The sequence below is a fragment of the Peromyscus californicus genome, unplaced genomic scaffold (assembly GCF_007827085.1).
Source record: "Peromyscus californicus insignis strain IS unplaced genomic scaffold, ASM782708v3 Scaffold_7__1_contigs__length_154581171, whole genome shotgun sequence".
Lineage (NCBI taxonomy): Eukaryota > Metazoa > Chordata > Mammalia > Rodentia > Cricetidae > Peromyscus > Peromyscus californicus.
The window spans coordinates 54,205,749-54,217,574 of record NW_026294595.1 but is presented as its reverse complement, the minus strand read 5'-3'; the positions used below and the strand labels follow the sequence as shown (position 1 = coordinate 54,217,574).

Sequence of the window (11,826 nt, the reverse complement as noted above, 5' to 3'; positions counted from 1 at the left end):
AGAACTTCCTGTTCGTTTCGTGAAAACACTGGAAGAGGAAGTCACGGTGGTCAAGGGGCAGCCATTATACTTGAGTTGCGAGCTAAACAAAGAGCGAGATGTGGTCTGGAGGAAGGATGGCAAGATTGTGGTGGAGAAACCTGGCAGGATTGTGCCGGGTGTCATTGGCTTGATGCGGGCCCTTACCATCAACGACGCAGATGATACTGATGCTGGGACATACACTGTAACTGTGGAAAATGCCAACAACCTAGAATGCTCTTCCTGTGTGAAAGTAGTAGGTGGGTACATGTGAGGCAGAGCCGAGAGGGATGCTTGGGCACATGAATTTGAGACCAGTATAGGCAACAAAATAAGATCTAGATCTACATCTAATATATATCTGTAGCTTGAGTTTTCCTGCCTGGCCCACAGTCAGGACAAATCTCTCTCACCCGCCAGTCCCAAGCCGCTTAAACCCGATCAAATAAACACAGAGACTTATATTGGTTACAAACTGTATGGCCGTGGCAGGCTTCTTGCTAACTGTTCTTACAGCTTAAATAAATCCATTTCTATTAATCTATACCTTGCCACGTGGCTTGTGGCTTACCGGTACTTTACATCTTCCTTATCCTGATGGCAGCTGGTAGTGTCTCCTCCACTCAGCCTTCCACTTCCCAGTTTTATTCTCCTCCTTGTCCTGCCTATACTTCCTGCCTGGCCACGGGCCAATCAGTGATTTATTTATTGACCAATCAGCAACACATTTGACATACAGACCATCCCACAGCATATATATATATATATATATATATATATATATTATATATTATATATAGCAAAGATAGAAATATATTTTATTTTGTTAAAAATATAGCAAAGAACTACAAAAAAGAACATGAATAGTAACTAACTTACTAATATATAACTATATATATATATATATAAAGTTAGTTCTTTACTATGAAATTGTTCTATTTATGCTAAGACAACAGAATAACTGTTTCCCAATGTCTGAATACCAGAAATATCATTGATACCTTATTTAAAAGGAACAATATCAGCATCTCATAAATTAATTACATCCTGAAGTTTTCCTATTTCTGAAATTTCCCAAAGATCTCATTTATTTTTTCTCCCTTTGTTTCCAACAGAAATCATCAGAGAATGGTTGGTGAAGCCTATCCGAGACCAGCATGTGAAGCCCAAGGGAACGGCTGTTTTCACCTGTGACATCGCCAAGGACACACCAAACTTTAAGTGGTTCAAAGGATACGATGAGATCCCCTTGGAACCAAATGACAAGACTGAGATATTAAGAGAGGGCAACCATCTCATTCTCAAAGTTAAGAACGCTATGCCAGAAGATATCGATGAGTACGCCATAGAGATTGAAGGGAAAAGATACCCAGCAAAGCTCACACTTGGAGGTATAAGAATCTTACCTGTTACTTGGAAAGATAAATTCTGTGTGTGCATACAGCAAAACATCACCCCTCAAGTACAAAATTGAACTGATAGACAAACCTACATAGAGGTAACAATAGGTAGACTCAGTGGTTTTGCTTGGTTTTTGTTTTGTTTTAAAGAGTAATCACGTTGTGTTGGAAGGAAAAAGGAGTGGGTGGGAGAAGAACTGGAGGAGGGAGGAGTCAGGATGGATTTGATCAAAACATATTATATGCATGTATGAAGTTCTTCATTTTAAAAAGTGACATATGGCTAGATTGCCTAAAGCCTTGTGTTACTTTATCTCTGATTGATACAGAGCGTGATGTTGAGCTGCTTAAGCCAATAGAAGATGTCACCATTTATGAGAAGGAAAGCGCCAGCTTCGATGCAGAGATCTCAGAGGCTGACATTCCTGGGGAGTGGAAACTGAAGGGAGAACTTCTGAGGCCCTCACCTGTGAGTACCTCCCACTGGAAGTTACCAGCCATGGGAAATGACTACAACCTCATTTAAGTTGGATATGCAGGCTTCACTAACAACAGTGGGCTGGGTTTCTAAACTCCCAAAGGAGGGAAATTATTTAATGCACTCTTTGTGGACAACTTGGATAAAATTTGATAAATTTTTCAAATGGCCATGTTTGTCTTTTATGTTCATTATTTGACGCTGAACAGAAATCTATACAAGAAATATTCTCTAGGGACATACTAATGAAAGCTGCCGGGTTTTTTTTTTTTTTTTTCAGACTTGTGAAATCAAAGCTGAAGGCGGGAAACGCTTCTTAACTCTGCACAAAGTGAAACTGGACCAAGCTGGTGAAGTCCTGTACCAGGCTTGCAACGCAGTCACAACTGCCATTTTGACAGTCAAAGGTACAGGGCTTTAGAACTCCAGGAGTGGGCTCAGCTTCCTTTCCCCATCCTCTGCAGCTGAAACATCTCACTTTTTTCTTACTATTTGATTTTTCAGAGATCGAACTTGACTTTGCTATACCCCTGAAGGATGTGACTGTCCCAGAGAAGCGACAGGCTCGGTTTGAGTGTGTCCTCACCCGAGAGGCAAATGTCATATGGTCTAAAGGGCCTGATATAATCAAGGCATCTGACAAATTTGATATCATTGCTGATGGAAAGAAACACATGCTTGTCATCAACGATTCTCAGTTTGATGATGAAGGAGTCTACACTGCAGAGGTGGAGGGCAAGAAGTCGTCAGCACAGTTATTTGTGACAGGTAAACAGCCCATCGATGATATCTAAATGTTATATCCAGTATGTAGGTGTCCTTGTTTGATTTTCCAATGAATTTAAAGACAGAATACCAAGTTCTAAGAGCTAGCAATTCACGTAAAGTGTCACGACTACTTTCACAGTATCATAGAACATACACACACACACACACACACACACACACACACACACACACACACACAAAATAAACCATTTCCCTCCCCCCCCAAAAAAATACTTAACTTTTAAAATGAAGAATAACCCCATCTAAAAAGAACAGATAAATGCCTCATGAGGTAGCTGTGTTTGAATCACACAGAGTAGAGTAGGGTCTTTCTGTGGGTGACCTGCGTTCCTGAATGTGTTACCTGCTTGCACCGTAGGCATAAGACTGAAGTTCATATCGCCTCTGGAAGATCAAACAGTAAAAGAAGGTGAAACAGCAACTTTTGTCTGTGAGCTCTCTCATGAAAAAATGCATGTAGTCTGGTTCAAAAACGATGTCAAGCTGCACACAACCAGGACAGTGCTCATGTCTTCCGAAGGAAAGACTTATAAACTGGAAATGAGAGAGGTGACACTGGATGATATCTCACAGATCAGAGCTCAAGTGAAGAACCTCAGCTCCACAGCCAACCTGAAGGTCTTGGGTAAGTGGGACCAGCTTCCCAGTGGGTAGCAGTATGTATTTCCAACCCCAGGCTGTTTAATAGGCTTCAGTCTCCACATTTTTTTCTGATGATATGCTTGGGTATCTCTGGCAGAGGCCGATCCCTACTTCACTGTGAAACTACATGACAAGACTGGTGTGGAGAAGGATGAGATCATCCTCAAATGTGAAGTGAGTAAAGACGTGCCAGTGAAATGGTTCAAAGATGGGGAAGAGATCGTGCCTTCACCCAAACATTCCGTCAAAACCGACGGCCTGCGCCGCATCTTAAAGATCAAGAAGGCAGAGCTTAAAGACAAAGGCGAATACGTGTGCGACTGCGGCACGGACACCACCAAGGCCAATGTCACTGTTGAGGGTGAGTTATCCCCAGATTTTCATTTTCCCATCTCAGAGGCTGCAATGTATTGGGCTTGGTCCCACTCACAGAACCTTGTGTACTTTCAGCGCGACTCATCAAAGTGGAAAAGCCTCTGTATGGCGTGGAAGTGTTTGTGGGCGAAACCGCCCGCTTTGAAATTGAACTGTCTGAGCCTGACGTGCACGGCCAGTGGAAGTTAAAGGGGGAGCCTTTGACTGCTTCTCCTGTAAGTGACCACAGCAGGGCCGGTCAGATACGAGGGGGTTGCTTGTTTTTTTTCAGGTCTCCCATGCCCCAAAAGTATAATTTCTTGGTGACTTGCAGGAAGTCCTGTATGTGTAAATGTTGTCTGTGTTCACTCTTCATAGGACTGTGAAATCATCGAGGACGGGAAGAAACACGTCCTGGTTCTTTATAACTGCCAACTGGATATGACCGGGGAGGTTTCCTTCCAGGCTGCCAATGCTAAATCAGCAGCCAATCTGAAAGTGAAAGGTATGCTACGCTTGTGCGGACACCTTTTAGTGTTTTCTATGCAAGGTTCCCTGCTGACACAGAGTTGATGGTGGTGGAAGCAAGCATGCTCTGATGTGGTCTGCTCCGGCTTCTCTTTCAGAATTGCCGCTCATTTTTATCACGCCTCTCAGCGACGTCAAAGTCTTTGAGAAAGATGAGGCTAAATTTGAGTGTGAAGTATCCAGGGAACCCAAAACCTTCCGCTGGCTGAAAGGAACCCAGGAAATCACAGGCGATGACAGATTTGAACTCATCAAGGATGGCACTAGACACTCACTGGTGATCAAGTCAGCCGCTTTTGAAGATGAGGCCAAATACATGTTTGAAGCAGAGGATAAACGGACCAGTGGCAAACTGATCATTGAAGGTAAAAATTCTTTGTTATATCGGCTGCCTATAGAAGTATATATGTTTTCCACTTAGTTTTACATTCCCTTGTTAAAGTGATGGAAATAATGCGTTGGGTTTTCTTTGACAGGAATCCGGCTCAAATTCCTAACCCCACTTAAGGACGTGACGGCCAAAGAGAGGGAAGAGGCCGTGTTTACCGTAGAGCTGTCCCATGACAACATCCCAGTGAGCTGGTTCAAGAATGACCAGCGTCTGCACACCAGCAAGCGAGTCTCCATGCATGATGAAGGGAAAACGCACTCCATCACATTCAAAGACCTGTCTATTGACGACACCTCCCAAATTAAAGTGGAGGCCATGGGCATAAGCTCAGAAGCTAAGCTCACTGTGCTGGGTAGGCATTTCTTAAAACTGAATTGTATTCCATCAAATTCAACAGAAAAGTGTGGAGTATGTGTGATATTAAATAGTCTTCTGAGTGTAATGCTGCATGGAAATGTGCCCAAGAAACCACCACATGCATTGGCAAGTGTTTCTGAAATACATGTCCCCAAAAATACAGAGAAGTAAGGTGATCATCATTTTCTTAGACCCACAAAATAGCCAAAATCAGATTAAAACTGGCTTGTCGTGTAAAATAAGAAAGCATAAATACTTTCTCTTTCCTCTATCAAAATTATTTCAGAATAGTAGCCTTTCAAGTTTCTATAGAGAGAGGCTAAAAGAACTTAGTAAATCTCATTAGTCTCCTTGGTCCTTTCCATAAGAAAATCCACTTATGAAGCCTAATGTACATAGACACTGTCATGGCAAACTATTGATAGACTGGGGGGAGGCGTGTAAATGTGAAACTTCAAGACCTGATAAGAGTAGATAAGAATTTGGAAACCTGGACAAATGACACAGGAATATGCTCTAAAGCTCAACTGCATGTGTCCTTTAAGCTATTGGTAATTTTTTAAAAGTCCAAACAGATGAGTTTAAAAGTCAAAGCACATGATTTTGAATCATGATAAGACCTGTGTACTGATTCTCGTCCTAAAATTTAGAAACTAAAGATTCTAAATGATGGACAATTTGGTACCATTTTAAAGCATACTTGGAACTCTCTGAGATACCATTAAACCTGCTCAGGGACCCCCAGCTCTCTAGGTGGGTGACGGTTCTCCACTTGTCTTTACCTGCAGAAGGAGACCCATACTTCACAGGAAAGCTTCAAGATTACACAGGCGTGGAGAAGGATGAAGTGATTCTTCAGTGTGAAATCAGCAAAGCAGATGCACCTGTGAAATGGTTTAAGGACGGGAAGGAATTAAAGCCATCTAAAAATGTTGTGATAAAGGCTGATGGCAAGAAGAGGATGCTAATCCTCAAGAAAGCCTTGAAATCCGACATCGGCCAGTATACCTGTGACTGTGGAACAGACCAGACCTCCGGAAAACTTGACATTGAGGGTGAGGAAGTCTCTACGCACCTTCCTGTAGATGCCATGGGAGTCTTCCCTGCCAGAGACTAATAGCACATGTTGACCCTTCATTTTTCCAGATCGGGAAATTAAACTGGTGCGACCCCTGTACAGTGTTGAGGTGATGGAGACCGAGACGGCACGCTTTGAAACCGAAATCTCTGAAGATGATATCCATGCCAACTGGAAACTCAAGGGAGAGGCGCTGCTCCAAACACCTGTACGGCTATTTCTGAACCTGTCAGCACTTAAGAGGGATAGTGTGAAATGGAAAAGGACAGGCGAAAAGTCAGAGTGCATGTGGGGCATTTAAAACATGGTATCAAGTTCTATATGGGGCCTGGAGCCAAAGAGAGAGGTTGGGGTCTATGAATGGACTAGGAAGGTCACTTTTGCATTGATTCTTGCCCAGCACAGTATAAGTTATATGTATTCTTTCTAGTGCAGAATTATGCAGCTAAAAGAAATACTTTTCCTGAAAGTACCTGGGAGCTATGTTTGTATATAGCCATTCATTTGTAGCATCCTTTTAAAAATTATATATCTATGAAAGAAGTCTCAACATTACTTGCTGTGAAACACTCTCTCTTCTTTGGTACAGGAATGTGAAATTAAAGAAGAAGGCAAGATACATGTTCTTATCTTACACAACTGCCGTCTGGACCAGACTGGTGGTGTAGATTTCCAAGCTGCCAATGTCAAATCTAGTGCCCACCTCCGAGTTAAGCGTAAGTATTACATGTTTTTTATTAAAAATAAAAAAACTTACGCCATACTTTCATAGAAAATGAATATGTGTGACATTAATTGAGATTAGAAAATACTATTTGTGTATAGAAACTGGCTTTCTTATATTTTTTGACCTACTGATATAAAAGTCCTTCAGATTCTAAAGTCCTGACATTTTTTTGCAACTTTGTCATTTGAACAACAATAACAAATTAAGCAAGTCACATCTTTCTGCTCTAGCAATTCTTTCATTCAAAAACAGATAAACCTACAGTAGAAACTGAGAATTAAAAATTCTTTTAAAAAAAGCCGCATTGCTCAAGTGACTGTCCAACTGTAGACCTTTGCTGTGTGGGCATTTTCAACTCAAGAAGGGAGGCAGAAGAATTAGGTTCCCATTTTTGGAAGGTGCAAAGTAGTTGATGGACACGGACAGGCTGTGGGGCCAAGGACCCCTTGCCTCTCCCAATCAGAGCCTTAGTTATTTTGGAGGTCACATACCTTATGTAGCAGGAGGAACTTGACGCCTGGCAGAGAGACAGATGCAGACTAGATTTCTTGCTGACCTTGTATATCCAGAAGAAGGGGCTCCTACAAACACCAGCTCTTGGGCTGCCTGCTCCCCCCTTCTCAGCACCACGGGGCCACGTACACATGGGAGTTAAAACAACAGCCAGTCCTGTGGCTCTTTCCTTCTTGAAGAGAACAACCATGGAAATGAAGAATTAAATCTATCTATTCTTGGGGAATTACAGAATGAGTAATACAAGGCATTTTCTTTCCTCTCGCAAAGCGCGGATAATTGGTCTTCTGAGGCCTCTAAAGGATGTCACAGTGACTGCAGGGGAAACAGCCACCTTTGACTGCGAGCTCTCCTATGAGGATATCCCAGTGGAATGGTACCTCAAAGGGAAGAAACTGGAGCCTGATGATAAGGTAAAGCGGGCACACAAGTTGCTGCTTCGCCTTTCTCCCTTGGGGTCGCTTTCGTTGTCCTTTGTTCCTTCTTTCTAACGTTCCCTCCACAGTCTCTGCAGTTCTTCCTCCTCTAACTTGATGTATGCCGAAACTTTAAGATGGAGTTTTCAAATTTATACTCGGTTTAACCTGATGTTAGTTTTTCACTAAAATAGAAGTAACAGTTTTAAATATGATCAGGTTATAGTTTTTCTGGGAAAGAAAAAAAAAGGCAAATTCTCATTAGCCATCAAGGCCAGCTTGTAAGAGTGATGAAAAGAAAGGCTAGGGAAAGGGGGCTTTCTGACTGGCTTCTCAGCAACAGCCCTGCACACCGGCTCCTCCTGAGTTATCTAGTGCTCTGCATAGAAGCGCATTAAGAGGAGACTGGAACTCCATTTCAGGCAGTTGCTAGAGTCAGAGAGATAACTTCTGAGCAGGTTTTCTCTTCTAGCATTTCTCCAAGGCTATTTTTAACACTCAAGTGCTTTGGGCTGTGCAAATTCTGGAATGCAAGAGGACTATTTAAAGTGCAGCTGGTGGACGGGGGAGAAAGAAGGGTGCTGGGATCCCTGTGTGTAAATGAATAAACTTTTGAGAAGTTTGGATAAACTACCTTAGCTTTTACTAAAATTCCTGAGGCTCAACATTCAACCCAAAAGGGAAAACTGAGCCATTTATTCAGGCCTACATTGATCTAGGTATTCTGTACCTCCTGGGCTTCTGTTTGGATCAGGAAATTAAATTTATGCAATCCCTGTTCAGTGAAGAGGTGATACTCAAATTAGCTTGATAATTCACCATGCATTTTGAATTCTTAAAAATAAAACATAGAAAAATATAGGACATTTCATTTTTCTGTGGCTTTCGCATTGCCCAATATTCCAGAAATAGTACTGACCATATGTAAAACTTCTATACAAATCAAAATTTGAAGACTCAAAAAACATTGGAAGGGGATTTTGTTTCACAAAGAGGCTGAAGAACTCGAGGACACTGCCTTCACGTAGGTGTTTGAAAACAGATTTTAAAAATTAGCATTCTACTAAATGACTAAGTCATAACTCAGTAACAATGGTCTGGTAGATAGGTTCTTCCCATCACACAGAGGACCATGACCTTTGGTTTTCATTGTTACCAACTAGAAAAGGCAGTGGAACATCCCAACTGTAGCATGAGAAATAATTTATACACCAGAAAACTTCTCTTACAACAACGTCTTCTACATACTGAACCAGGAGCTGGGTTCATCTCAAGTTTCTTGTTTTAATGTGTACATCTTTTTTCCTATTCAGTCTAAGTGGTTTCTTATTTGGGGGTCAAACTAGAAGTTTGTTATTAGAAAAGAAAGATGACTCTCCATTCTAATGCAAAAGCACTACTACTTCGACTTGAAATGTAGATTCCTAAAAATCTTGCATTTGTTTTACATCTATTATCATCATTAAATTTTTTCCTAGGGTTAGGAAGGGCGGGTCCGCTGGAGCCAGAGGGCTTCTCAGTGTGTCCCTGTGGGTAGGAATGTTAATCCGTCCCTGTAGCCTCCGAAAATAGTAACCCTTCTATGAACTTGATCTTGGACCTCTTAAATGTCTCTTTCAAAAAAGAATTTAAGTATGAACTGCAAAGTAGCATGTTTACTTATTACAGTTTCTAGGTTTTGTTTAAACTAAGTCTGTTAGCACAAATTGTTCTTGTCATTTTAACTCAGGCCTTTTTATCTACACTTTGTATAAAAATCTTTAACCTCTACACCAAGAGTCAGACAGATAAAACAACTTACGGACATGGGAAACTGGAGGACAGCGTTTTGGAAATAAACTACTTTTTAATTTCATTTTTGGTTTTGATCCCTTTTGACCTAGTAAAAACTGCTAAATGCTAAATTCTCAGTGGCTTTTGGTAACTTTGTATTTAAATTTTAACAGCTTGGTAATGCCGCCTGTGTTCTCTCAGTATACCCCCTTTTAAATTAATAAATGGTAACTATTAATATTATCATTACATATTCTACCAAAAAATTTGGCATTCATTTTGTTGGCTTGTTTTTCTATCTGTTGTATTTCCTTTTTTGTTTGCTTTTTATTTTAACATAGTCAAAATATTGACTATGGTCTACATAAGCTGTTTATTAAAAACCCATTATACGCTGGGCAATATATTCAGTGACAGAGAATATCTTATAGCTTTCTTAGAACAATTCAGATGGCAAGTCAATGCATTAGTAGGTATTATATATTTGTGTATGTGTTAGAAACTAAAGTTCCTTTTAAGAAGCCGAAAGTCCAAGTTCAAAATTCATAGTCAGAACTTTTTTTAAAGTCCCGTTCAGACTCTACCTCCTCAAATAAGTAGCAGCTATGTACCTAGGATAAATCTTTACTGTCTCCTAGCTGTGTATTATTCTTTATTATTGTTTTAGCTGTTCTCAATATTAAGGGCAATTATATAAATAATTATGCCATGTTCTTGTTTGAGGAAAATACTTTTCAGTGAAACTGTATTCCTGACTCTTTTTTCTACCCCTAGCAAAATAAATACAAATATTTTCACTAGAAAACAGTTAACATAATTCTTTTTTTTTTTTTCTTTTTTTTTTTTTGGTTTTTCGAGACAGGGTTTCTCTGTGTAGCTTTGCGCCTTTCCTGGTACTCGCTTTGGAGACCAGGCTGGCCTCAAACTCACAGAGATCCACCTGGCTCTGCCTCCCGAGTGCTGGGATTAAAGGCGTGCGCCACCACCGCCCGGCATAATTCTTAACTCTAAGTGGGCACTTAAGCAGTACGAAAACCAATCTCAACGACAGAGCAGAGCTTTTGAGAAATCTTCGATTCTAGAACTAGACAAACCTTAATCTTCTCATCTTACTTCCAAAAAGACTCTACCTATAACAGCACCAATAATACCTGATTTTCCCATGCTCAAACATGGGAAAACGGAAGAGTCAACATCAAAGAATTTTGATAACAAAATTCAGAAATTGTACAAATTAATCATGGATCACATTCATTTGCAAAGTAAACTGAATTGCTAAAATAAATGGGAGAGGAGTTCTAGCTTGTCATTCCATGATCATCACCTTCCTTTAGAACATACAATTTTCTTTCAGAAAAAAAAAAAATCTGCTTTCAGCTTACAGTAGCCAATCATTTTTTTCTTTCATTTTTTTTATCTTCTCTAAAGTCTTTCTTTCTGTACACAAACCCCAAAGCAAAACAGAAATGCATACATATTTATAACTATATGTATTTTTGGGGTTTTTTGTTTGTTTGTTTGTTTGTTTTCCAGAGCTGAGGACCAAAACCAGGGCCTTGCATTTGCTAGGCAAGCACTCTACCACTGAGCTAAATCTCCAACCCCAATTCTATGTATTTTTCACAAGTTCAAAAATATAAATAGAAATTGGTCTGTGCAAGTTCAATATAAAAGGTCACCTCATATTTATACAATGGTATCTAAGAAAGCCTAAAATGTTCCTAAAAGTTTTGGTGGCTATTTCATGTATTTGTTACCTGTACTCTTTTAAAACCCACTAGGTGGTGACACGGTCAGAAGGAAGAGTTCACACGCTCACCCTGAGGGATGTGAAGCTAGAAGATGCAGGAGAGGTCCAGCTGACAGCAAAGGATTTCAAAACTCAGGCCAATCTCTTTGTGAAAGGTAATTGCAAAGCTTATTCCTAAATGCACATATCATGAAGAGAATCATAAATAATGCATCCTCTTCATTGTTTTTGTGCAAGAGTACCACACATCATTAAAATCAATTAACCCAAAGTCTAATTTTACATTTTAGCATAACAAAATAAAGGTTGGTTTTTTTGTTGTGTTTTGTTTTTTTAATGGTGAGGCAGTTTGCACACCTTTAATCCCAGCACTCGGGAGGCAGAAGCAGGCGGATCTCTGTGAGTTCAAAGCCAGCCTGGTCTACAGAGTGAGTTCCAGGACAGTCAAGGCTACACAGAGAATACTTGTCTTAGAAAACAACAACAACAAAAAAAACTAACATGAATTTTAAATATACTTTTTGTCTCTGTTATTGTATTTTCAACTCGTTCCAAAAACAACTGGTGAAATAATTTTTGCCAACCCATTTTATGAAAATGTTGGCCATT

General features: G+C 40.2%; 1 protein-coding gene across 2 annotated transcripts in view; it reads left to right on the top strand.

The window, feature by feature from the left end:
* Ttn (titin) overlaps window positions 1-11,826 on the top strand; it is a 273,083-nt gene that overhangs the window by 160,700 nt on the left and 100,557 nt on the right. For both annotated transcript variants that reach the window (XM_052723591.1, XM_052723590.1), the window contains 16 exons: window positions 3-281; window positions 1,137-1,412; window positions 1,751-1,890; window positions 2,180-2,306; window positions 2,404-2,667; window positions 3,047-3,313; window positions 3,428-3,691; window positions 3,781-3,920; window positions 4,063-4,189; window positions 4,311-4,577; window positions 4,689-4,955; window positions 5,749-6,015; window positions 6,107-6,246; window positions 6,628-6,754; window positions 7,549-7,691; window positions 11,249-11,372. In XM_052723591.1, coding sequence (XP_052579551.1) covers window positions 3-281; window positions 1,137-1,412; window positions 1,751-1,890; window positions 2,180-2,306; window positions 2,404-2,667; window positions 3,047-3,313; window positions 3,428-3,691; window positions 3,781-3,920; window positions 4,063-4,189; window positions 4,311-4,577; window positions 4,689-4,955; window positions 5,749-6,015; window positions 6,107-6,246; window positions 6,628-6,754; window positions 7,549-7,691; window positions 11,249-11,372 — 3,219 coding nt within the window. The remainder of the gene's footprint in view (window positions 1-2; window positions 282-1,136; window positions 1,413-1,750; window positions 1,891-2,179; window positions 2,307-2,403; window positions 2,668-3,046; window positions 3,314-3,427; window positions 3,692-3,780; window positions 3,921-4,062; window positions 4,190-4,310; window positions 4,578-4,688; window positions 4,956-5,748; window positions 6,016-6,106; window positions 6,247-6,627; window positions 6,755-7,548; window positions 7,692-11,248; window positions 11,373-11,826) is intronic.